Source organism: Mobula hypostoma, chromosome 20 (genome assembly GCF_963921235.1).
Source record: "Mobula hypostoma chromosome 20, sMobHyp1.1, whole genome shotgun sequence".
Lineage (NCBI taxonomy): Eukaryota > Metazoa > Chordata > Chondrichthyes > Myliobatiformes > Myliobatidae > Mobula > Mobula hypostoma.
In genome coordinates this window covers 42,805,503-42,832,426 of record NC_086116.1, presented here as the reverse complement: position 1 = coordinate 42,832,426, position 26,924 = coordinate 42,805,503, and the positions used below count along the sequence as shown (strand labels likewise).

General features: G+C 40.5%; 1 protein-coding gene across 4 annotated transcripts in view; it reads right to left on the bottom strand.

Annotated features, from left to right (window-relative positions):
- sfmbt2 (Scm like with four mbt domains 2) overlaps window positions 1–26,924 on the bottom strand; it is a 226,853-nt gene that overhangs the window by 191,154 nt on the left and 8,775 nt on the right. For 3 of the 4 annotated variants that reach the window (XM_063072736.1, XM_063072739.1, XM_063072737.1), the window contains exons 2-3: window positions 15,850–16,028; window positions 4,980–5,077 (exon numbers count right to left, since the gene is read on the bottom strand). In XM_063072736.1, coding sequence (XP_062928806.1) covers window positions 4,980–5,077; window positions 15,850–15,925 — 174 coding nt within the window. In that variant the 5' untranslated portion in view covers window positions 15,926–16,028. The remainder of the gene's footprint in view (window positions 1–4,979; window positions 5,078–15,849; window positions 16,029–26,924) is intronic. The other variant, XM_063072738.1, reaches the window with a different exon arrangement.

Here is a 26,924-nt window from a genome sequence, read left to right as displayed (position 1 = left end):
GCAATTTTATACGAATATATAACCCTGAACTTTGACTGCATTCTGTAAGTTAGTGCATTTTAATTGGATTTAGCCAAAAAAAGTGCTGCTGCAATGCACCGTTTGCACTAATTGGAGGTCACAAACAGACAAACAGAGCACTAGAGTTTTAGTAGTATACTAGATAGTGAAGTTGAAGATCACACAAAAGGCAAATTTTGAATCCTGCAACTTTGTTGCTATTTTCCCCAATTCCACATTCAGGAAAAATACGAATCCCAGAAAGACAGAGTCACATTTCCTGTCAGTCTTTAGACACACAGAAATGGGCACAATATTACTCTCATATGGACTAAGCCAATTTTCAACTGCACAATACTTTTTTTTGGAGCAGTGCAAAGGAATTTACAGATCAACATAAACTTGTGTTGGTACATTGTGCCCTGCCTCTGAAATTCAGAAGTCTATGATGTAACTGTACTACCTTCATATGATGAAATGTTTCTGGTTTGTGTTAACCACAGTTTGGAGAATGCCTCAGCAGCCAATAACTGAGAGCTCCAAAGCATACAATTCCAGTCCTTTCTAAATGTGTTACATAACAACTATGCATAATATGGTTCTAGAAAAAAAGTGTCTTTATTTGGGTGACAATTTTTTTTTATATAAATCCCTGAAATTCAGAAATAAAGACAAAGTCAATGCAAAAGGAAATGCTACTAGGCCCCTTCCAGTTTTGGTTCCTGGAATTTAATTTCAATACAAAAGCCTACTTGGGTTCCATAAAGCACAATATTAAAGAGTGAGAGCCCAAAAGACTATCACACAGAGCCCCTCAAAACTTACTCATTTATATGACTAAACACAGAGATTCTGCAGATACTCGTGATACGACGATAACATATAGGAGCAGAATTAGGCCACTTGGCCCATTGAGTCTACTCCGCTATTCTACCATGGCTGATCCACTATCCCTCCCAACTCACTCAAGGCCTTTCAATATTCAATGCATTTCAATGAGATCCTCCCCCCCCACCCCCATTCTTCTAAACTCCAGCAAGTATAAGCCCAGAGCCATCAAACGCTCCTCATATGTTTACTCTTTCATTCCCAGAATCAATCTCGTGAACCTTCTCTAGACCTCTCAGAATGAATGCGAACATTGCATTTGCCTTCCTACCACTCATTTGACCTGCAAGATATCCTTTAGTGAACCCTGCGCAAGGACTCCCAAGTCCATTTGAACCTCAGACTTTTTTTATATGGACAGAAAATTCAAAAATCAATGTCTTTAGTCCTTCTATCAAAGTGCATGACCATATTCCACCTGCCACTTGTTTGCCTATTCCCCCAGTCTGTTGATGACCTTCTGCAGACTCCCTGGTTCCTCCACAGTACCTGCCCCTCCACCTATCTTTATATTGTCTGCAAACCTGGCCACAAAGCCATCAATTCAGTCATCCAAATCATTACCATATAATATGAAAAGAACACAACTTGTCACCAGCAGCCACGCAGAATAGGCCCCCTTTATACTGACTGTTTGCCTCCTGCCAGTCAGCCATCTTTTCTGTAAAACCATGGGCTCTTATGTTGGTAAGTAGCCTCAAATGCAACATTTCATCAGCTTTTTTGAAAATCCAAGTAAACAACATCCAGTGACTCTTCTTTGTCTACCTTGACTGTTATTTTCTCAAAGAATTCCAACAGATTTGTCAGGCAAAATTTCCTCTTCAGGAAGGGGCTTACTAATCATGCACTTCCAAGTACCCTGAAACTTCGCCCTTAATAATTGGCTCCAACACCTTCCCAATCACTGAAGTCAGGCTAACTTCTGACTCCCTCCCTTTTTTAAAGGGTAGGGCGACATTTGCAATTTTCCAATCCTTTAATTCTTTGGAACCATTCCAGCATCCAGTGATTCTTGAAAGACCATTACTAACGCCTCTACCACAATCTCTTCAGCATCTTGCATAAACAGCTGACCTTTCATGGCAATGCCCTTGATTGGGACTCCTTTATATGACACTCCTGCTCCACTGAACTGCTTGTGAAAGAAGAGTCCTTTTAAGAGATAGAAAATAGCTCTTTATTGTCTACTGACAATTCATATTCTGGTACCATTCACTTTCCAACTCAGAGCTAGTTTAGTTTAACCTGGCTTCTCCCATCATGTTCTAGCTTGTGTTCCTTCCCCTCCAGCCCACCTTATTCTCCTTACCCCCTCCTTTCCAGTCTTGATGAAGCCTCTGGGCCCAGACCGCCGGCTCCTTGTTCTTTCCAATAAATGTTCCCTGACCTGCTGGAAATCCTCCAGCATTTGGTGTCTGTTACTCTGGATTTTCAGTACCTGCAGAATCTCTTGTGTTTTTATGAAGACTGCTCAAATATTCCATTTGATACTGCTGTCAATTTTATTTCTTCAGTGCTTGTTTCTTTATCCTGCTTTGTCCAAACAACAATGATGGGAGAAAATTAACTGCATGGGCAAGGTTAAATACAGGGGAAAAAATAAATTAGTTAGCCCTTGCTGGTGCTTCCCTGCACATGAGCAACCAGCTCTTATCAGGTTATTCAACCTATTTCCAAATGCCACTACACCCTGTCCTTGCAGTTATGTTTCATAACAAATCTAAAATGCTGACAAGGGATGTAATTAAGGCAATGACTGCATGTGAACCCCAGAGCCTCAACTTTCTGGTACAAAGCTCTCTGGCCCCTGCCTGGCAGACAAAATAAATGTGACAAAAAGGCAGGTTGAGGAGTGTTGTTGGACAGGAGAAAGGAAGCCTCCAAAGTATTTTTGGACACTGCCAGTGATTTTAAACCTGATTCTGATGGAGGGAGGTGGCGTCCCTGGCAAAGCTAAACAGAAGCTGCTAGAACAACTCAGAGGGTCAAGAAGCATCTGTGGAACCAAACAGAAGGTCATGACCTGAACAGCCAATTCTCAATCATAAACATGTCTGTAAAGGGAAGCAACAAACACAAAATGCTGGTGGAATGCAGCAGGCCAGGCAGCATCTATAGGAAGTACAGTCAACGTTTCGGGCCGAGACCCTTCATCAGGGCTAATGGGAAAAAGAGATAGTAAAAGATTTGGAAGTGCGAGGGTGGGGGGGGGGGAGAGACCTGAAATGATAGAAGAAGACAGGAGGGGGAGGGATGAAGCCAAGAGCTGGGAAGTTGATTGGCAAAAGGGATACAAGGTTAGAGGAGTATCATAGGACAGAAGGCCTTGGAAGAAAGGGGGAGGGGAGCATTTTTTTCCTTTCTTCTCTCTTTCTCTCACTATAACTCCTTGCCTGTTCTCCATCTTCCTCTGGTGCTCCCCTCCCCCTTTCTTTCTTCCAAGGCCTTCCGTCCTATGATACTCCCCCTTCTCCAGCCTTGTATCCTTTTTCCAATCAATTTCCCAGCTCTTAGCTTCATCCCTCCCTCTCCTGTCTTCTCCTATCATTTTGGGTCTCCCCCTCCCCCTCTCAAATCTCTTACCATCTCTTTTTTCCGTTAGTCCTGACGAAGGGTCTCGACCCGAAGCGTCGACTGTACTTCTTCCTATAAATGCTGCCTGGCCTGCTGCGTTCCACCAGCATTTTGTGTGTTGCATTTCCAGCATCTGCAGATTTTCTCGTGTTTGCGTCTGGAAAGAGAAGATGGCCAGTACAATGGCGGGGGGGGGGGGGCAGTGACAGACGCTGATATTTATGACAAAGCTGTTGCAAGAGGGTTGGCATCATCGAAAGCCACAGCAACTATTTAAGGTAAGAGGAGACAAATTCGAAGGAGTTGTGAGGGGCACAGAGACCTGAATGCACTGCCTGGGGTGGTGGTAGAGGCAGATACATTAAGGACTTCTGAGAGACATTTAAATAGGCACATGAATGTGAAGGAAACTGAACGATATGGGCATTGTGTAAGCAGAAGGAATTGGTTTAAATGGCTATTTGATTACTAATAAATTGGTCTGACACAACATTGTGGGCCAAAGGCCTTTTTTCTGTGCTGCACTGTTATATGTTCTATCCAGAAACTTTTCTTTTTTAAAAAAGGTAAAGGTTCTTTCATCAAAATCATGTACATGTTGTTTGGCAGGCTACAATAAAGTTAAAGCCCCAGATTCTATAATAATAAACGAGTTCACATCCACATAGAACATACATCCAAATTATCGCAGTAGCTCCCAAAATACTACACAAGGTCTGACACTAAATGGAAATAAAAGCTGAGCAAAATGCAATGGCTTTTGTTTGTTTGGTGCTGAAATGTTGTTGCTTAACTGTATTCCGCACTTTAACTGAAAACAGCTCACTATAATAGCAAAGAAGAAAGATATGAATAGGTAGTCTACTGAAACACCACTTTCTGTTGCCTCATCCTTGGTGGATATGCATTTTCAGATCTCCTCAAGCATCATTTAATAAATACAGCTCATTTGATACCTGATGGTATGCTGAAAGTCAGTAATTCATTGAATTAAATTGTCTTGATGTGATAAACCTTGGGGTGCCTAAAAGACACATCCCTGAAGTTGAGGGAGCAACCTCTGTGCTCAGGTACACAAACCATTACTGTGCAATTGTATTCTGAGAAGGTTGCTTTCAGTAGTTTACTAGAAAATTAAAATGTATAGTTTACATTAATCTTTTGATTGAATCCAAATTACTCTGATGTTTTAATCCACACCTTTATTTAGCCACAATTAAATTATTAATGTTCTATATTTGAAGATGTAAATTATCAATTTACATATACATCACCTTATACAATCCAGAGACTCATTTTCTTACAGGGATCCACAGTAAATCCAAGAAACATAACACATTCAATGATGCACCCAACAGAACAAGCAAACAGCCAATGTGCAAAAGGCAATAAAACCAACCGAATAAGCCACCATAGCACAAGGCTGGAAATAAATATCTCCCAAGACGTAAACTACAAGGTAAGAATGATAATGGCTATAATCTCATCTTGTTCGAGAAAAGTTACATACGTACATGTTTGAATGAATTATGTGGAGCAGGACTCGCGCCCGTTTCCTCGAGATATTCATCCCAGTTGAAGTCAGGTTCCTCACCACCTGATCCTCCATCTGCTTAAAGAGGATAAAAAGTTACTTGTCATCAAGACTTGCGATAGAAAGCTGACAAGTATGTATAATTACTTTTCCACAAACTAGCAGTACCAAAAACCCACACAGGCCTTAGTTCTCAATGTAACCCCACATTCTGCAATCTGATAGAATTCAACAGCTTCATTAATTCCAGAGTACATAGCTCTATACCCATCAGGAACCAGAGGCCAAGTACAATGGTCAGAGACATATATGCATTAATAATACCAATAACTAAACCCGCTGCTTGAAAAAAAAACTGACAAAGTAATTCTTTACCTCATTATAATTCACTTTAAAAAAAAAGCAGTGAGGGGGAAATTCCAGAAATGTCACAATTGTAAGGATTACAGAGTAAATGCAACTACACAGAACAAGTGGGAGGATGAGTTATTAGGTACCAGAAAATTTTGCACTTTACAGTTGATAAACAAAAGAAGCCTCATTAGATAATGAAATATTTATAACACAGAAAAAATTTCCAATTATCAACCAAGCAAGCTGAAAAACAAATTTAAAATTGTCTAAAATTGCATTAGATCCAGAGTAACAATCATTTTGTCCTTCTTTATTCTTGTGTATTGATGAATAACAATAAACAATCTTGAATCTTGCTGTTGGGATATTTAAGCTTTCAGCTCGGTCTGTTTGCACAAACAGCAATGTTTCCCCATAGTGCCCAACTTGAAGATGGCCACTTGCAAGCACAAGAGCAGTGTGTTACGCCGAGTGTGTGAGCGTGATGGTTAGAATGAATTCATGTTAATAACCATAATACTGGATACTGAAAAGCCTGGAGAGAGAGGGCACGGAAAGGATGTTTCTTTTGTCAGCACTTATACAACAGATGCACAACGCCAATCCTTTCCTTCTGAACTTGGCTACAATATCGGCTACTAAACCACTCTTCTTGATGGATGCCGAGTATCCACCACCAGAGTATATGCAATATCCTAACTGCCCTCTGTGCTTTTTGCCAAGTGGAGCAGAAAATTAAAGACCCGAGAAAGGGTGGCAGAAGGCAGTCAACAGAAGCTTCCTTCCCCTTGGTTGTGTTCTACTTCATGCTCTAGGATTTCACGGGCATCGAGGACATCAGGCCCTATTCCCAGTATGTCACTGTGCTACCACTGCTTGTGGTTTGCCTGCCTGAGAGACTGGAAATACCCACAATAACAACAGGGTCTAAAATATGGGCTGAAAATGCAAGATTTCACTCTATCCATGCACGATAAATAAACATCTAAAGTTTGTGGAACAAATCACTGGAGCAAGATAGAACTAAATTAAGCAAAAATAAAACAAATGTAATGATTAATCAATTCTTCGTCAAGCACAAAATGTTGTTGCTTTGCTCATTTGCAAGACGATGAAACCACAATTCCTGTCACTCAATGACATGAATAGAGTGGGCATAGAGAGGACATTTCCATTAGCAGATGAGTCTAGGATCTGAAGGAATGGCCTCTGAATATAGGGATGTTCTTTTTGAACTGAGATGAAGAGGAATTTATGAAGTCGAGGGCCTTGGAGGCTAGGAGATTGGGTATATTTAAGGCAAGAGAGATGCAGATTGGAAAGGGCATTAGGAGTTATGGGAAAGTTGGTGGGAGAATGTGGTTGAGAAAATAATTCAGCCATGATTGAATAGCAAGCAGAGTAATGGGCCAAATGGCCTAATTCTGCTCCTATGCCTTATGATCTTACATCCCAAAAGAATTCAACATGGAGAGCAGCATTCAACTCTGGAGACCGAGGTGCTTTCAATGATGTGTTGAATGTGGGGGCTCATAGGGTGATAGCTGACGACAAGAGGAACTCTATCCTTATTAAGGCAGCAGGAAGATGGGGTGAGCACGGATGTCCGGAAAATGGAGGAGATTGGGGTGAGGGCAGTGTCAATGATGGAGGAAGGGAAACCCCGTTCTTTGCAGAATTCCATACATTTCAACACACTATTCTCCACCATCTAGAACAGGATCCTACCACCAAATACACATTTTCCCCCCAACTCTCTGCTGTCTGCAGGGATTGCTCCCTCCATAATTCCCTTGTCTATTCATCCCTCCCACTAATCTCCCTCCTGGCACATACCCCTGCAAGTGAATGAAATGCTACACCTGCCCACTTACCTCCTCCCTTGCCTCCATTAAGGGCCCCAAACAGTCCTTCCAGGTGAGGCAACTCTTCACCTGCGAATCTGTTGGGGTCATCTACTATATATACTTTATACCTTATTGTCGCCAATCAATTGATACTAGAACATACAATTATCACAGCGATATTTGATTCTGCGCTTCCTGCTCCCTGGATTACAAATCAATAGTAAATATTAAAAATTTAAATTATAAATCATAAATAGAAAATAGAAAAATGGAAAATAAGGTAGTGCAAAAAAACCGAGATGCAGGTTCAGATATTTGGAGGGTACGGCCCAGATCCGGGTCAGGATCCATTCAGCAGTCTTATCACAGTTGGAAAGAAGCTGGTCCCAAAACTGGCCATACGAGTCTTCAAGCTCCTGAGCCATCTCCTGGAGGGAAGAGGGATGAAAAGTGTGTTGGCTGGGTGGGTCGTGTCCTTGATTATCCTGGCAGCACTGCTCCGACACCGTGCGGTGTAAAGTGAATCCAAGGATGGAAGATTGATTTGTGTGATGTGCTGTGCCGTGTTCACGATCTTCTGCAGCTTCTTCCAGTCTTGGACAGGACAACTTCCATACCAGATTGTGATGCACCCTAGAAGAATGCTTTCTACGGTGCAGCTATAAAAATTAGTGAGGGTTTTAGGGGACAGGCCAAATTTCTTTAGTTTTCTCAGGAAGTAAAGGCACTGGTGGGCCTTCTTGGCAGTGAACTCTGCTTGGTTGGACCAAGTCAGGTCATTTGTGATATTGACCCCAAGGAACTTAAAGCTTTTGACCTGTTCCACTTGCGCACCACCAATGTAAATTACTCCCAACAAGGCCTCCTCTGCATTAGTGAAACCCAACGTAAATTGGGGAACGCTTTGTTGAGCACCTCCGGTCCATCAGCCAGGAGCAGAATTTCCTGGTGATCAACCATTTAAAATTCCTTCCGGTGACCAACCATTTTAATTCCTATCCCCATTCCCATTCCAATATGTTGGTCCATGGTCTCCACTTTTGCTGTGTGACGCCACTCTCAGGTTGGAGGAACAACACTTCATATTCCGTCTGGGTTGCCTCCACCTGATGACATAAACATTGATTTCTCCTTCTGTTAAAAATTTCCCTCCCTCTCCGTCTTCTTCTATTCACCACTCCAGCCTGTTTCCTCTTCTCCTCACCCGGCTATCACCTACCCTTGGTGTCCCTCCTCCATCTCTTTCTCCCATGGTCCACTCTCATATCATATTCCTTCTTCTCCAGCCCTTTACCTTTCCCTCTCACCTGCCCACCTGGTTTCACTTATCACTTTCTAACTAATCCTCCTTCCCCTCCCCCACCTTTTTATTCTGGTGTCTTCCCCCTTCCTTTCCAGTCCTGAAGAACGGTCTCGGTACAAAATTTCGACTGTTTATTAATTTCCATAGATGCTGCCTGACCTGCTGAGTTCCTCGAAAATTTTGTGTGCTGCTTTGGATTTCCAGCATCTGCTGAATCTTGTGCTTAAAAATCAGAGGTGATGGTTTCCTGGGCGGAACTAAGCAGAGCTGGGAGAGCCAAGAATAGTCAGCGAGGCTGGTTGGTGGCCACTTTTCCCATGCCTACTCGCACTTGTCTCAACTATGCCTGTGATCCTCTCCCACACACCGTTATTCACTTCCAAGTTGGAGCAGTTCTGGGGAACCGAAACTTTTTGTAAGCTCAGATCCACCTATCTCAGAGGAACAGGGACCAAAATGACCACCACTGAAAGGTTACTGCCAAAGATCAAAAAAATTCCAAACACATCCACAACCCCCTCAGAAGAACACCATCTTACCACAGATCATGTAGGTGAAGTATGTCTAATAACAAATAAGAACTACTAGATGAAATGACAAATTTGCAAATTTGGACTGAGAAGATCAAAAGGTGTTCCAAGTGTCCTGTCTTCTCAAACAAGTAATTCTTGTTAAAGTTATTGATTTTGATTTAATTGTGTGTTTTATTGCTGCTGCATACAGATGATACTGGAAGTGATCAAAAGAAAAAAAAAAGAGAAAATCTTGGAAATACTCTATTGAACAGGTAGCATCTGTAAAGACGAGTGAACATCTCCGAGCAATTACTTTTATTAGATTGGTTCTAATGAAAGACCTATGCCCTGAAATGTCGGTTCGATTTCTCTCGCTACAGATACTGCCTGATGTATAATTTCTGCCATTGGCTTTTTACTTTTTGCTAAAGCTACCGGCTATCATTGCACATTGGTTACAAGTTTAGAGGTGACACACAGGTTGAAAAGTCTAGATAGGGTGAATGAGGAGAGGATGTTTCCTACAGTGAGGGAGTCTAGGATCAGAAGGTACAGCCTCAGAATAGAAGGGATGTTCCATTGAGAACAAGGATGAGGAGGAATTTCTTTAGCCAGAGGGTGGTAAATCTGTGAAACTCATTGCCACAGACAGCAGTGCAGGCTAACTCACTGGGTATATTTAAAACAGAGGTAGATAGACTCTTGATTAAAAAGAACGCCAAAGGTTACAGGGAGAAGGTAGGAGAGTGGAATTGAGGAGAATAAGCAGCCAGCCATGATGGAATGGCAGACAAGAATCAATGGGCCAAATGTCTTATGACAAGCCTAAAAATCAAAAAGGCTCATTAAATTTCAGACTGTGTAGAGTCAATGTCTATCTGGTCCGTGACCTCCCAAACAGAAATTTCATTTTATTCAAACCCGTGACACTGTATTCAATGGTGAGGTCTTAGTAAAACGTAATCACATACAGCCACTGGGAAAACAGCAAAGGAAATGCAATGGGTCACAGTAGATCACTGCATGGCTGGAGGTTTACAAAGTAGAAAATAAACTTTTATTTTCAAAGTGCATACAGTACATGTTACCAAACAGTATCCTGAGATCCATTTTCTAGTAGGCATTCACAGCAGAACAAAGTACAAGAGAATCAATAAAAAAACTACTCACAAAGATTCAAGATTTTTTAAAATGTCATTTCCAGTACACAAGTGTAATGGAGAATGAAATAATTGTTACTCCAGATCTGATGTACAGGGGAGTAGAAGGGAATAAAACTGAGAATATGAGTTGTAGAGCCTTGAAAGCGAGTCCAAAAGTCATGCTCAAAGATCAGTTCTGTATTGTGGTGACTGAAGACATCCATGCTGGTTCAGGAGACTGACAGCTGAAGGGCAAGGTGAAACGTAGGTGAGGGATGACACACATTGAACGGCGCTTTGTGAAAGCGAGTAGACTTCAGGGGCTAGTTTGGGTTGCTATCAGGCCAAGGTGCTTGATGTCATCTTGTATATCCAGTGGAACTGTGTCTGCATGCATCATAACCAGAGAGAAAATATCAGATAAAATTTAAGCAAACTGCACAGAAAAACTGGATCACACTGAACAATCAAATATTTAATTAAATTCCTATGCACAGTGCAAAAAGAGGTGCTACAATACAACTTTGGCCAGCATACCTGCAATTAATTCCTCTCACTCAGTACAAAGCTTTAACTGAGTTTTATTGCACACATACTCTTCCAGTCCAAAATGTGTGTCAATTGCTACAAGGGAGTTCTTCTGGGACACAAAAGCACTGGGAATCATTGCTTGAGCTCCAAAAACAGTTTCCATTGGCAAGAGGCTCAGTCACTGGAGCGGTCAGACTTAAGATGAATGCTTTAAATAAAATGCCTGGGTGGAATTTCTGCACAGTGGGTTGTTATGACCAGGCATGCCCAATCAGAAAAAAAGCAGCTATTTAATAGTGGTTTTCAAAGTGTATTGGTTATTTACTTAAACATTAAAGGAAAATAGGCCTAAGAGCAAGAATGGGAGATTGGGATTATTTGCAAAGCTCCTTCAAAGAGTTGGCATGACGATTCAAATGATCTCCTCCTGTGCTGATCATTCCATAATTCCTCAAAGAAGCAGTTGACAATCCAGGGCAAAGCCGCAAGTGTCCCTTGGAAAGCCATAACAAGCAGAGAAATATAGCAAAACTAAAAAGGGAAAAAAAAAAATCGGACTCTGCAGCACACACAGGCTTGCAGACTTCCCATCTTCTTCTGAATGGCAAAAGGTGAGAATCTAGCATTCAATGGACGCTACACTGACTTGACAATAAGCTGCCTTCTTCCTTCTGGTCTGGAAGGTTTTATTTGTGCCTCTGATTTCACTGTTAAGTGAGAGAATGAAAAGTTGACCACAGCTAGCAAAGTTCTCATTCAGTATGGAGCTGGAATTCGATTACACACACCGGTGGCCACCTTATTCGGGACATCCTGTACCCAATAAAGTGGCCATTGACTTGTGGTCTTCTGCTGCTGTAGCCCATCCACTTCAAGGTTTGAGGTGTTGTACATTCAATGATGCTCTTCTGCACACCACTGTTGTAACACATGGTTATTTGAGTTAATGGCACCTTCTTGTCAGTTTGAACCAGTCTGACCATTCCCGACTGCTCGTTTACAAGGCATTTTCCACACACAGAACTGCCGCTCACTGGATTTTAATTCCACAAAATTCACCGTAAACTCTAAAGACTGCTTTGCATGAAAATCCTAGGTGATCAGCAGGTTCTGACATACTCAAACTACTCCGCCTGGCACCAACAATCATTCCACGGTCAAAGTCAACTTAGATCAGGTTTCTTCCCCATTTTGACGTTTGGTCTGAGCAACAACTGAACCTCTTGACCACGCCTGCATGCTTTTATGCATTGAGTTGTTGCCACATGATTGGCTGATTAGATATGTGAACTAATTAAGTGGTCACTGAGTTAACAGTCCCAATTTTCCCTGGAGGTGCTTCCCATTTCAAGGTTTATGTGCATCATAAACTTAGGAGGGTTAATGGCGCTAACGGCAACTCCTTTGTTTGCATCTTCGGAAACAGCTCTATTTCTATCTTTAATATCTCTATTTTCCCCTTTTAGGGTTCTTTTGAAGACCCTGACATGGAGTTACAGCTGACTATGGTTCTTTATGGGATCTCGGGGCTCTGGAGACCGGCGGATCGAGGGTCGGCGTCACGACAGGAGACCCACGTGTTGTCGGGGGAGTCAGGAAATTTACTGTGTACCTGGAGACCCGGGATCTTTGCGATCTTCGGGCACAGAGCTCGAAAAAAGCAACGTAACGGACTTTTAACATCATAAACCAGCGAGCTGTTTGTTGTCTCCCCGCTTGCTGGGAAAGTGGAGACACCCCTTTCTCCCTTATTAGGGGGAGAGAGAGAACCTGCAGTATGTCGAAAACCGGGCGAAACGCGAAGTCTTTGGAGTAACTGCAAGTCTGTGTCTTTGCTATTGCTTTGCTCACGCTTGAGTGCTCGGTGGTGGTGCCAATGCTTACTTTTGCCAGTGGGGGTGGGGGGGGAGAAAGGGAGATTGTTGCTTGCTGCCGCTACGCATGGGAGGGGGGAGCTGGGGGGGGGGTACTTTGCAGTTCTAACATTTAACTGTTGTTCATTCTTTGAGACACTCCTCTGTTTTTGTGTATGGGTGCGAAGAAACAGCATTTCAGGATGTATATTTTATACATTTCCCTGACATTAAATGTACCTTTGAACATGTTCCCCATCCATTGTGTAGATTCACTATTTTTCCATTCAAACCCCAGCTGTAATAAACATGGTCTTTACTGGCAAATTGATACACTGCAGTTTTTATCCATCCAAACTGTCTGAGGAATGTACACTGGCAAGATGAAATGACCAAAGTGAGTAGTGACATCTCAGATCTATCTTCTTGTAAAAACTGACTGCTGTTTATTTCCAACTACATTTTGCTGTTGTTCCTTTCTGCACCTTGGATGACAACCTTGCTGTTTCTTTAGCATCCTTGTCGATTTTACGAGGCCAAGTTGTTAGCTTGATGCTCAACCCAGTGCTGATGGAAAGCGTGCAAGGAGCTGGCCAAATTTGAAACAGGGTCTATTTGCACCCGAGTCCAATGCAGATGCCTCTACAACACCGGCTGGCTTTAGATTGCACTGGACTGCATATTCCAGTCAACTCATTAAAACAAATTTTCTTCTTTCCTATATTCATATAGAAATTAACTGCAAAGCTTCAGCTACCCGTCGCAGAATCTTCGGAAAAATACCCCTTGTGTTACAACAGACTAAACAATCCAATCCATCATGCAAGGAAGGTAACCAACCTTTCTTTTGAAATGATCAGTCGAAGCTCAAAAAAGACAAGGTGGTTAAATTGCTACAAGTTTCAAGAGAAAAATCAATACCTAGGAATTAGATTTCACCCAGTTTGGTATGCTAACCCTCAATATATTCTGGAATATATTTTAATATTTGCTAATTTTTTGTGGTAATATTTGTGTTGTGTGTAAGTTGTATGTACGTTGTTGTGCGTCTTGTTCCAGAGGAACGTTGTTTCATTTGGCTGTATGCAGCTGAATAACAGTAAGCTTGAACCAGTACACAGTCTGGTTGTCTGAAAAACCATCACTGTGTACGTGATCAAGGCAGCAATCGAAAACTGCCCTTAGCAGGAATAAAATGAAGAATGAATAGCTGAAGTAAGATCGGTATGGTTGCCAATGGGAACCGAACGAGAATCCACCCCCCCCCACCACATCTTTGCTTCACCGATGATTGGGAAAGCATCGGCCAAGAGCAGTTGGACAGAATTTCACAAAAGTGAGGGAGGCATATGCAAGTCTGATGTGAATAACATAAAGATCACCTCCAGCTCCTGATCCACCATTCCCCTACACTTCCATCTACTAGCCTTCTTACCACCTTGCACCCCCACCACAGTCCTAATATACTGTTTCAACACAAAATGTCAACATAGCCCTTTTCAGAGTTGAGAAGTTCAAAGTAAATTTATTATCAGAGTACCTAATGTTCCATACATTAACTTGAGATTAATTCACCTATAAATGCCTGCAAGAAAATTAAAATAGAATAGAATTTACAAAAAAAATACAAAGATTATCAAACAACCAATGTGTAAAAGACAAAATGTGCAAATAACACTGAGAAGGTGTTGTAAAAAAAAAGAGCCTTGAGAATACATCTGTAAGCTGTAAAACCAATTCAGAGTAGTGGTGAATGAAGTTATCCACACCAGTCCAGGATCCTGCTGGTGTGGGACCTACAGGTCCCATACCTCTTGCCCGATGGTAGTAGTGAGAGGAGAGCACAGCCTGGGTTGGCAGATGCAGTGAACAATAGATCAATTTTAGATCAGAAATACACTGGTAATCTCGATACAATGTGCTCCTACCATTCACGTGCCTACTGAACTAAGATCACAAGTTGAATTCAAAATTTTCAATTTGTTTTGGCAAAGGAGGAAACTTATAGTAGGATCAAGAACACATCCAAAATTGGAGAAACACTGAACATGCTAACATGAATTGCACATGGAATTGCCCGGCAAATTTACCAATGAGTTGATTCAATCACTTGGAAATGACTGCCAATGCAATCCATCCTGTTCAATCATTTTTATGTGATTTTTTTCCACAGTAAAAGCAGAAATACTAATTTCTAGACACAACTTTAATTTCCTCAAGAATATATAATGTTTGAGCATTGTCTCTTTATAATGGAGTCATTTGCATTATTTCATAAAAAGCTTTTCTGATAATTATCATTTCTTTCTGTACAAACTACTGAATAAAATAATGTAAATCATCTGCATAAATGACTTTGCCATATATCTTGATTATAGCACTGAGGTAGTAAATTAGATAAACAGCTTCTTCATTCTATTCAAGATGGCCTTTGTTTATCTTTTTAAAAATAAGCTCTCAACTACCTTTCTTTCCACATTTTATTTGTGCTTTATTTTCCTGTATTGGTTCCTTTTGGTTTCTCTTTCAGACCTACTGATCAGTTTGGTAAACCAGCCACACCGATTGGAAAAACACGTATATAATCTCCAAAATAAATACACACTTCTATTCCAGTTATTCTGCCAGTGCCCATATGAACAAGTTATAGGGTATTGCAATGCCAACACTCAACTGAAAAATCCTAACACTATCATTTACTTTATTCACTGTCATAGAGTAATACCACATGGAATCAGGCCCTTTGACACATTAGGTCAATGCTGACCAGCTGCCCCTCTGTGGACCTACCCAGGTTCTTCATAATACCTTTGTATCTGTCTCAACCATTTCTTCTGGCATCTCATTCCATACATTCACTGCCCTCCACATTATAAAGTTGCTCATCAGGTTGCAGAGGGGTAATGCAATATGATGTGCTAGTTACATCATGCCGTGTATCCAAAACTTAATTACCTTAATTTGGAAATGGAAAAATTTTAATTTTGCTTTTAAAGTGGTCTGGATGAAAGAGCTGAGCAATACAAAAGGACTTTGAGATGCTAAAAATTATCAAAGTAGGGAAGGGAATACTTTCAAATTAAATGTCTTTCTATTCTATCTCACACCATCACCACCATCCCCCTTCAAAGTGAATGGTTCCTCATATCAATCTACTGACACAAACTGCTTCAAGGACGCAAGTGTTCAAATGCAGACAATAAAAGTATAATCAGAAATGCTCAAGTGACAAACAGATGCAGAATAAACTTGATTTTTGGCATTTCTTTGGCTTGTTTAATCAACACAAGCACAAAAATTTGTACCTGAGTCATACTGTTCTCCATTTAAATTGCCTGGACTTTGTGTCTTCTCTGAAAACAAAGTTGTTGGTTCTTGCATACTTGAAATCAAGGACTTTGTTTTTTCGTTCCAAGGACAGTGACGCCTAAGTGAAGCATTCAACCATCTCCTCCTGTTTTAGCTCTTGCCACTCAAATTGTTTCTATAAAGAAAATACACATTAGCACAACTAAATAAAAAAATTATATTCACACACAGCAAACAGAACAACCAAAGGCAAAATACCCTCGAAAGTGATCTCTTAGTTTTAAACTTAACTAATTTTACTGCATCTCTTTGCTGGTGCACTCTAGTCTGTCAGTCTCAAAAATTACCATGTGAAATTAAAGCTCTCAAAAATAAAGCACAGATCCACCACTGAATTAGCCAAAATAAAATTCAAAATAACATTCAAAATAACACGTATTGCAACTGGAAATTATACGTCACAATTTACAATGCACTAAAATGATCAATATTTACCACACCACTTTCAAATATTCAAGAAATCAAAAAAACAATTTTTTGTCGAGTTCAATATAATTTAAGGGAATTTTAATGTGGTAGGAATTTCATATGACAGTGCATTAACAAGCTTTGCTTTAATTCAACATTTTTCACTTTTAGTAGTCTGTCTTTGTAATAAGAATCAGTAACCTTTCTTGTCACAGTTACTCAGTAGCCTAATTTTATCACTGGGCCACCAGAACATGTGCTTTTTTGCTACTTCCTGAAGATCTTCCCAAACTGCTTTACTAGTTGTGAATGATTATCTCAGCTAGATAATAGATTAACAATTATTACTTATTGCTACAGAGTGCATTAGTGTTCACTCAAACCTCAGAAAAATACCTTAACGCCTTCTTTAAAATGAAACTCGAGGAGACTTTCAATGTCATTTCTAGGTAGGATAAGAGAAAGAAAATAGCTCCGGGGAATTCTGTATTTTGTCATTTATTACAGAATAAATTCCTGGGTGCTATCATACTTTACACAGAGGAAATATACTGTTCCTATATTCCCCTGCCAAACAAAACTGATCGTAATCTTTACCTCAGAAGTAATGAAAAGTCAGGGCAACTTTTAGAATGCAAACTTTATTGATTCCCCTTACAATCCTCTGGGCAAATGGGATTGCCCAGGGAAAGCACAGTTCCACAGAATCTACAGCTTTCCCACACAAAAAAAAATGAACCACATGAACCAGGAGCATGGTTTGTTTTCTTCCATCTTCTTTCTAATATCACAGACTAAAATTTGAGACAAGGACACATGCAAAGGTTTTTGAGTTTCACTCAACTTTGCTGTCAAATGTAAAAGTACACACATACACAGATGCAAGGAAAAAAAGTTACTTGCAGTGGCGTCACAGGCATATTGGGGCACAACATTCAACACTTTAAAAAAGTTAAACAAATTGTACGAGAACTGTACAACAATGAACACAATTAGAACCAAGGTATTAAGCAAAGTCCATTGAAGTACAAAGTGGTCATAGTGCTACTATACCAAGGCAGTGACTAGGCTTGTGCAAGTTATCTTAAGGAAGAAGTGGCCAAAGGAAAGTAGCTGTTTGTGAATCTGGTGGTGAGAGACTTCAAACGTCTGCCCAAAAGTAGCAGAGTGTGGGGAGATGACATAGCCCAGGTGGTGGGGATCTTGGACGCTAGATTTTTTTTTGAAGCAATGCCTTACGTAGATACCCTTGATGGTGGACAGGGACATGTCGTGATGGTTTAGGCTGAGTCCACTACTCTCCAGAGCATTTTATATTCTTGTGGATGCAAATTACCACACCATGATGCACCCCCTCAAGATACTTCCAACAGTCCAACTAGAAATTTGAGAGACATGCCAGAACTCCTTGAATCTTGAAGAAAGCAGAGACACTGAAATGCCTTCCTTGTGATTACCTCGATAGGCTGAGCATAGGACAGATCATCCAGTATGATAGCACCCAGGAATTTAAAGCTGCACAAACTCATCACCACTCTCCTTCCCTTCCTGTAGTCAACACTCAGTTCTTTAGTTTACCAGCACTGACTGAGAGTTTGGTGTTTGGTGGCCACACTACTCAAGCAGGCATCCTAGCCCATTCTTGTACAATGACTCATCACCATCTACGATTCGACCAACAGTGGCAGCATTGGCGATTTTGTACGTAGCATCGGAGGTTTTCTTAGCTGTGCAATTATGTACGTACGTACGTAGAGGGTAGAGCAAAGGGCAAAGCACACAGCCTTGAGGTGCACCTGTATTGATGGTCAGCAAGGAGATGCTGTTACTGACCCTCACCGATTGAGGTCTGCTGATGAGAAAGTCGAATAATAATATTCACTGTCCCAGTAAACATCTGAATGGTTTCCAAATTATTTACTTTTAGTTAAAAAAAAATTAGAAGAAATCTGTCAATCAAAATGTGACACACAAAGGACAATCCAACAAAGCAGAAGTGCACCTTTTGCAAACACCACGAAATGTTCACAAGAATGATTCCAGCAATGAAAGAATTAACGTATGGGAAGTGACCGATGGCGCTGGGCTTGTACTCGCTGGGGTTCAGAAGAATGAGGGGGGGAATCTCATTGAAACCTATTAAATACTGAGAGGCCTAGATAGAGCGAATGTGGAGAGGATGTCTCCTATAGTGGTGGAGGATGGCACCAGAGGATACAGCATCAAGGACGTCCATTTGGAATGGAGATGAAGATGACTTTCTTTAGCCAAAGGATAGTGAATTTGTGAAACTCATTGCCCAGAAGGCTCTGGGAGGCCAAGTCACTGGGCATATTTAAAGAGGAGGTTCTTGATTAGTAATGGTGTCAAAGCTTATGGAGAAAAGGCAAGAGAATAAGGTTGATTGAGAGAGTCAATAAATCAACATGATGGAACGGCAGAGCAGACTTAATGGTGAATAGCCTAATTCTGCTCCTACGTCTTATGACAAAGACTGTCCAACTAATTCTGCAAAGATGCTAACGTGATAGCGGTTGGAACTCAATAAGTGTATAAAGAAAAATTCCTCCGATACCTTCAGAAATTATCTTCTCAGAGAGCAATCGCTAACAGACCAGCAACATGACTGAATAAATACAAGAACCACAGCCAAAAGCAATTGTTTTTGTAGATCAGTGATATTTTCCGTTAACCACAAGTATATCCACCACTGTGAAATGAAGTTACTGCAAACTTCCGGAAAAATAATTTCCAAGAAAATCTCGAAGTTCTATAATTGGGAAAATGTTTCAAGAAGCAGCCAGTGGCAAGTGGGGAGGGCCCTCATTCCCTTCTGGCTGCCTTCTCTAAAATCTGCCTTTCAGTCTACTCTGCCATATGTTCCTTTTCTTTGGAAGGACACATGAAACATCCTTCATCAAGAAGAAAAAAAGATGAAAGGTGGATGATCATGAAAGTTTAAAAAAAATGAAACGCAAAAAAAATTTAAATCCAAAAGGCAATAGACTGAACTTAAAGTAAATTAATATTTTATCTATCTGCTCCCTCGCTATCACACAATGTTCCAACTGACCTTTCCAAGGTAAATGAATATTAATTTCCATAGTTCAAAGCTCAATAGTGAGTAATTTTGAAGTCTACACACAGATAAAGAAAAATTCAAAATCAATGGATTGTCAGCGTCGAAGCACATATTGCCAGGAACTGTTTTTTTTGAAGGCGATAATCTACTTAAGCATTATCTATTAGGAACAACATATGTGGAAATAGCAGGGAAGCGACATTTTCCTCCTAGATTGGGTATTATCTATAACAGTAAAGCATAACTAACTTATAAGTTACTGATGCATTAGTTATTGATTCATTAATTTTCACACTTACAGAATTAGTGCAGAGTTATGAACTATACTTAGGTGTTCTGCTACTTCACTTTGAAAATTCACGTTCCTGCTGCCAAATGTAAACCAACATCAATTTGATTATCATCTCTCTTCTCACTACCATCATCAGGCAGGAAGTTCAGAAGCTTTAGGACCCACACCACCAGGTTCAGGAACAGTTATTACCCATCGACCATCAAACTCCTGAATTGGCGTAGATAACTCCACTCACCTCAATGTTGAATTGACACCACAACACATTGACCCACTTTCAAGGATACTACTATATGCGTTCTCTGTGTTACTTATTTACATTTCCTTTTAATTTGTACAATTTACCTTTTGCACATTTTTTGTCAGTGTAATTTTTGGTTCTATTATATTTTTTCATTTTCCCGTTAAAAATAGTAAGAACATAAATTTCAAGGCAGTACAGTGACACAATTAACCAGAATCTATTGGTTAATCAGGGTGGCCGTTTATTTGAGACAACTCAAGAACAAAAACTAATTCACGAAAATAGATGGGATTCCCGTTGTTTATTTGGGCCAAGTTTTTGCCAAACAGTTTTTTTGCCAACAGTGGTAATCAATCACATGCACTTGTGTAGCCATTGGAAACTACACTGTGCTTAGAGCAATCAGTTTTTAAAATAGTGTCAGTTGTTTGTACTTGTGTTCAAAAAGCATTGCATGCAACTTATGGATTTTAGGCTGCTGATCATGAAAATCACCTTGAAATTTCCCTAATACACACTTTTAAAAAAAAATCACTTATATTTGTTATTTCAATTCAAAATTCAAGACAATTAAAATGTTGCCCACAATGTAAGCTGAAAAGTTTTCTATCTGGTCCAGGCATGCCTGGAGTTTCAGAAAGGCTACAAAAACATCGAGCATACACCGTTCTATACACTGCGTTTATAGGGTGAGAGCAGGATCATGCAACAGACTGCGACTTCTGTCTACTAGTGCACCTGGTTTCTCTGCTAAAAGCAAGAAATCGATCGAATACCCCAATCTCCTTTTAGCCATGAGGCCTGTGCTGCATGATGATAGCCTTCCAGTATCAGTCTGGAGGAAGCAGACAAAAATGCCATGATGCAGGAACCAGGAATAGAGAACCACACTGGCAGTGTTGCAGATAGTGGGCCCTTTATGTCAAGTGAGCCTCATCTGATAACTCAATCTGAGTTAAGTGACCTGGTCAGAGACTTGGGTTTAATCAAAGGCAAAAGCAGAATTACTGGGTTCAAAACGGCAAGGATGGAATCTACTGTCATCAGGCACATAAACTTCCATGAAGGATTTCGATATTAGAGACAGATGTTTCCCAGAATAACAGATGTCAAGATTAAGGAAGGTAGTTTTGTTCGTCCACAAATCAAAATGATCGTCAACGACTGGCAATTTGAAGAACTTCTAGTGGGATCGGAAAAAAAAATCGTATGGAAGGCGTTCAAGGATGTTATTGAAAATTATCTTGGCAACTACAGAGCAGCAAACTACATGCAACTGGTTGACAACATGTTTCAAGCATACAAAACCATGAAGAGCAACATGTCACTAAAGTTCCATTTTCTGCATTCCTATTTAGACTTCTTCCCAGCAAATCTTGGTGCTGTCAGTGACGAGCATAGTGAAAGGTTTCACTAGGACATTGCGGTCATAGAGAAATTGTATCCGGGCAACTGCAATCCATCAATGCTGGCTGATCATTTTTGGACACTTAAGCGAAAAGCCTCAGACACTGAGTACAAAGCAAAATCATCAACAAAACATTTTTAGCTTAGTTGAACTATTACAAAACTTCAGCACCATTATGCAATTAAGCACACTATATCCAAAAAAAGTTAATTTCTTGTGTCTCCAAAGTCCTACGTGATACTAGTAGTCTGAAATTACATTTATGCTCAGCTTCCAAGCAGTCTATCATAACCACAAAAATTAATTTGGGAGGAAGCAACAGTTTCGAAAAAATTTGCTCTTCAGGTGTCATCTGCACTAGGTGGCTGCACTGATTTTCTTCATTTACAGTCAAAAGAACACGACAGATGAATTCCTCCGTCACCTATTAAGAACTAATACCTTATTTTATAGTTCTGTAGATCTATTGGTAGTGTTCTAATTTGCTCTGTAATTTATTTAAATGCATAAACAGTATTTTATCTTTTTTATACCTTTAATTAGAAGGGGAAATTAATATTGGGCGATAAGGAAATGGCTGAGGCATTGAATGACTATTTCGTGTCAGCCTTCACGGTGGAGGACACGTCTAACATGTCAAAGAATGATGTTATGGACAAAATGGGAGGTGAGGACCTCGATAAAATCACTGTCACTAAAGAGACTATGATGAGCAAACTAGAGGGCCTGAAGTTAGTTAAGTCCCCTGGTCCTGATGAGATGCATCCCAGGGTGCTGAGGGAACTGGCGGAGGTAGACGCGTTGATAATCATTTACCAAAACTCTCTAGACTCTGGGCAGGTCCCGGCGGATTGCAAGACAGCAAATGTCACGTCACTTTTAAAAAAAGGACGTAGGCAAAAGACAGGCAACTACAGGCCAGTTAGCTTAACATCTGTAGTCGGGAAAATGCTTGAAGCTGTCATTAAGGAAGAAATAGCAAAACATTTAGAAAGGAGTTGTTCCATTAGACAGATGCAGCATGGATTCAGAAAAGGCAGATCTTGTTTGACAAACTTACTGAAGCTCTTTGAGGACATAATGAGTGCAGTGGATAGAGGGGAACAGGTGGATGTCGTATACTTGGATTTCCAGAATGCATTTAATAAGGTGCCACACAAGAGACTTATAAGATACGGATGCATGGAGTTGGAGTAAGTGTATTGGCATGGACAGTGGATTGGTTAATCAACAGAAGGCACAGAGTTGGTATAAATGGGTGTTTCTCTGGGTGGCAGTCTGTGGTGAGTGGGGTGCCGCAGGGGTCGGTGCTGGGCCCACAGCTGTTTACCATTTACACTGATGATTTGGAAGAGGGGACTGAATGCAGTGTAGAAAAATTTGCTGATGACACTAAACTGAGTGGAAAAGCAAATTATACAGAGGATGTAGAGAGTCTGCAGAGGGATATAGATAGGTTAAGTGAGTAGGCCAAGGTCTGGCAGATGGAATACAACGTTGGTAAATGCCAGATCATCCACTTTGGAAGGAATAATAGAAGAGCAGATTATTATTTAAATGGTGAAAGATTGCAGCATGCTGTTGTGCAGAAGGACTTGGGAGTGCTTATTCATGAATTGCAAAAAGTTGGCTTGCAGGTACAACAGGTTATTAAGAAGGCAAACGGAATGTTGGCCTTCATTGCTGGAGGGATTGAATTCAAGAGCAGGGAGGTCATGCTGCAACTATACAGGGTCCTGGTGAGGCCGCACCTGGAGTACCGTGTGCAGTTCTGGTCTCCATATTTGAGCAAGGATATACTGGCTTTGGAGGCAGTGCAGAGGAGGTTCACCAGGTTGATTCCAGAGATGAAGGGGTTAACCTATGAGGAGAGATCGAGTCGCCTGGGACTATACTCTCTGGAATTCAGAAGAATGAAAGGGGATCTTATAGAAACATACAACATTTTGAAAGGGATAGATAAGGTAGAAGTAGAAAAGTTTTTTCCAATTGGTAGGCGAGACTAGAACTAAGGGACATTGCCTCAAGATTCAGGGGAGAAAATTTAGGACGGAGATGAGGAGAAACTGTTTTTCCCCCAGAGAGTGGTGAATCTGTGGAATTCTCTGCCCAGGGAAGCAGTTGAGGCTTCTTCACTAAATATATTTAAGATATAATTAGTTAGATTTTTACATAGTAGGGGAATTAAAGATTATGGGGAAAAAGGCAGGTAGATGGAGCTGAGTTTACGGACAGATCAGCCATGATCTTATTGAATGGTGGGGCAGGCTCGATGAGCTGGATGGCCTACTCCTGCTCCTATTTCTTATCTTCTTATTTCCATGAAATGGCAGCTAATTGGGGCAGCTGCTTAATTGGGACAAAATGCATCAGCCCCACTGTGTCCCAATTATCCAGAATCCATTTATGGTGACATAAATATACTTTGATAATAAATTTACTTTGACTTTGTTGAAAACTACCTCCTCAATAATCCAATGTCTCAATGTTAAACATAGTTCATTAAAAATGAACTTGAAAATAGGAAACTAAAAAGTGGACAAAACAAGCCAGAGCTACTGTTAGAAAATATGCTTAAGACCACGAAACCTGAAAAAGCATCATGCCTATAATGCCAGAATAGAATAAGACAGGGCAAGGCAAATGCAAATTATTGAACTGAAGGCAGCTAACTGGATATTGTAAAGTTATAAAGTAATTATTATACCACCAATACAAATTGCTTCTCGATTCAGCATTGCAATTGCAACATGTCTTGACTTGCTAAGTAAACTTTAAGCAGATAATGAAAATGTATTTTAAATGTATAATAAAATGTATTCTGCTTTCTTTACATACGAATTGTGCACCATACCCAGAAAAAAATGAATGGTTTGAGCTATACTACCTAAAGCACAAAGGGTGGTCTGAAGTGGTCCTTTTCACCTTTTTTCTTTTCAAATACTCTAAATTATCAATAATCAACCAGGAGAACCATCATGAATAATTACAAATTTAATTGGTCCCCATATTGCTATTGAATAGCAGTACTCAAAAATGCTGTTCATCATTCATATCTCTCTCCTAAATATTCTCACATCTATCAGAAAATTTTACCTTAAGGGTACATGGTTTTTTTTTTGTCGCAATTTACAACACCTAAGGTATAAATTAATGGCTTCAACTTCATGGTTGGAGATAAAAATCCTTTTTACTTCACCAGACTACTCTGCACATTATTTTTCAACTCAGCTCTTGACAAGTGGTTTTCAACTTTACCATGAAGTTAGTTGCACTCCATTATCCAACCTAAACTTTAGTGAGCATCAATATGGAGTATTAGTCAGATAGAGCATCAAGCAAGAGGAGAAACAAGAGACTACAGATGCTGGAATATGCAGGTTGAGGTGTGTGCCCGTGCTTCGAGGGAATTGTTGAGTCAAAACCAGATTACCAGTCGATGTCTTCATCTCACAATCTCTAATCTGCATATGTATTTAACAGATCCCTCTCAAGTGGTCAATATGTTTCAAGTAAAAACTCACCCACAGACTAGAGAAAACGGAAGCATCACCATTTCAACACGTCACAGAGTAAGATTAACTTTATGACAAACAAAATCAACATCTCCACTGAGGAAATTGGAAAGTTAGGACAGCATATTTTAGAAGAGCAGGAAGTGCCTCGAAGTTTTCGTGAGCAAAGTTTTCGTGAATGGGTTAATATCACTATTCTGAAATCCTTGACAAACATCCAGAGAGCTGAGTGAGGAGAATTTATTCATGTCAAGAGAGATTTAGAACACTGCTTGAAAAGAAAGTAAAACTCCAATAAATTAGCATACCATTTTTTTTTTTGGAAATCCTGATGGGCCACGCTTCAGGCTCAGGAGTTAGCCCAGAATGGGAGCACGACAACCAGAATGCGAACAGAGAACATGGCCAGAACCAGGGGCCCCAAAGTGCAGTCAGTGATAGGGCCAGGACTGTGGGCTTGGTGTACGGCCAGAGCCAATACCAAGGTCCAGAACTCCAACAGTCAGAGATATATGAGCAAATCTGCGCTCAGAGCCAGGCTTATACTTTTCCCGATCGCTTCAGGCTCACCAGGTTTGCTGGAAAATGCACTACCCTATAGTGTAACATATGAAATTCTGTCATGTTAGGATCAATACCAGATGTTTGAAATCATTGACAAATAGGTTAGAAAAGAGCTGGAAGGGTATGTATTGATGTCAGAAAGATGTCAGGATTTGAAACATCCATTAGTCAGAAAAATCTGCTATTCCAGCACCAATGTCATGAGGATTCTGGATTATTCAAGTTTTTCCCCCAGAGAAGCCAATTCCATGAATGATTCTAACAAGCTGAACAGGTACTCCAGCTGAAGAATTTGAAGGCTAAAGACAGGAAGGAGCTGGAATAAGATGAACACTGGTTACTTACTGGTCCTTCAAAGAACAATCACGGGCAGGACAGAGCAAATGGACACTGTAATAAAGAATGCTAGTATACACAAACTCTTGATCAATATATGAATATAACCTATTGCCACTCATATTGAAATATATAATTTAGGTGTTGTTCCTTTGAAAGCTAAATCCAGGTAATGCTTATGCAAGTTAAAGGCAAGAAACTTTCAGATGCTGGCAATCTGATTATAAAAGCATTATCCTGGGAATGAAACAGTTAACATATGGGAAACATTTGATGGCTCCGGGCCTGTACTCACTGGAGTTTAGAAGAATGAGGTGGGGGGTGAGGGGGGGGGTGTGAAATCACGTAGAAACAAAGAATATTGAAGGGCCTAGTTAACAAATTTCACAACACACACTGATGATAATAAACTTGATTCTGATGGAGTGGGTATAGACAGGTTGTTTCCAAGACCAGTGGGCACATCCTCAGAATAGAAGGGTGTCCCTTGAGATCAGAGATTAGGAAGAATGTCTGCAGCCAGAGAGTGGTGAATCTGTGGAATTCCTTGCCAAGGATGGCTGTGGAAGGCAAGTCACTGGGTATATTTAAAACGTTAATACATAAGATTCTTGACTAGCAAGGGTGCTAAAGGTTACAGGGAGAAGGCAGGTGATGGAGGGGGGGAGAGGAGGAGGAGAAGGACAAAAAAAAATAAATCAACCATGATGGAATGGCGGGCCAGACTTAACAAGACGAATGGCCTAATTCTGCTCCTGTATCTTATGGACTGAAACAAGTCATGGCCTTTAAATGTGTATACTGCCATACACATACACAGCGTGTAAAGCCGAGTGCTGTATAGCTGGTTACGTATTCAACATCATTAAGAATCAGGGCCATAATGTCCATTTTATATACTGTAATAGTTATATTGAAGGATATACTCAAGCTACCGACAAAATCCACCACACCCATGAATTGTACAATAATGAAGCCACTACCCTGATATACTTTACTAGGTACACCTGCGTGTTAATACAAATATCTAATCAGCAATCGTGAGGCAGCAACTCAGTGCATAAAAGCATGCAGACATCGTCAAGAGGTTCAGCTGCTGTTCAGACCAAACAACAGATCAGGGGAAAAAATGTGATCCAAGTGACTTTGACCGTGGAATGAT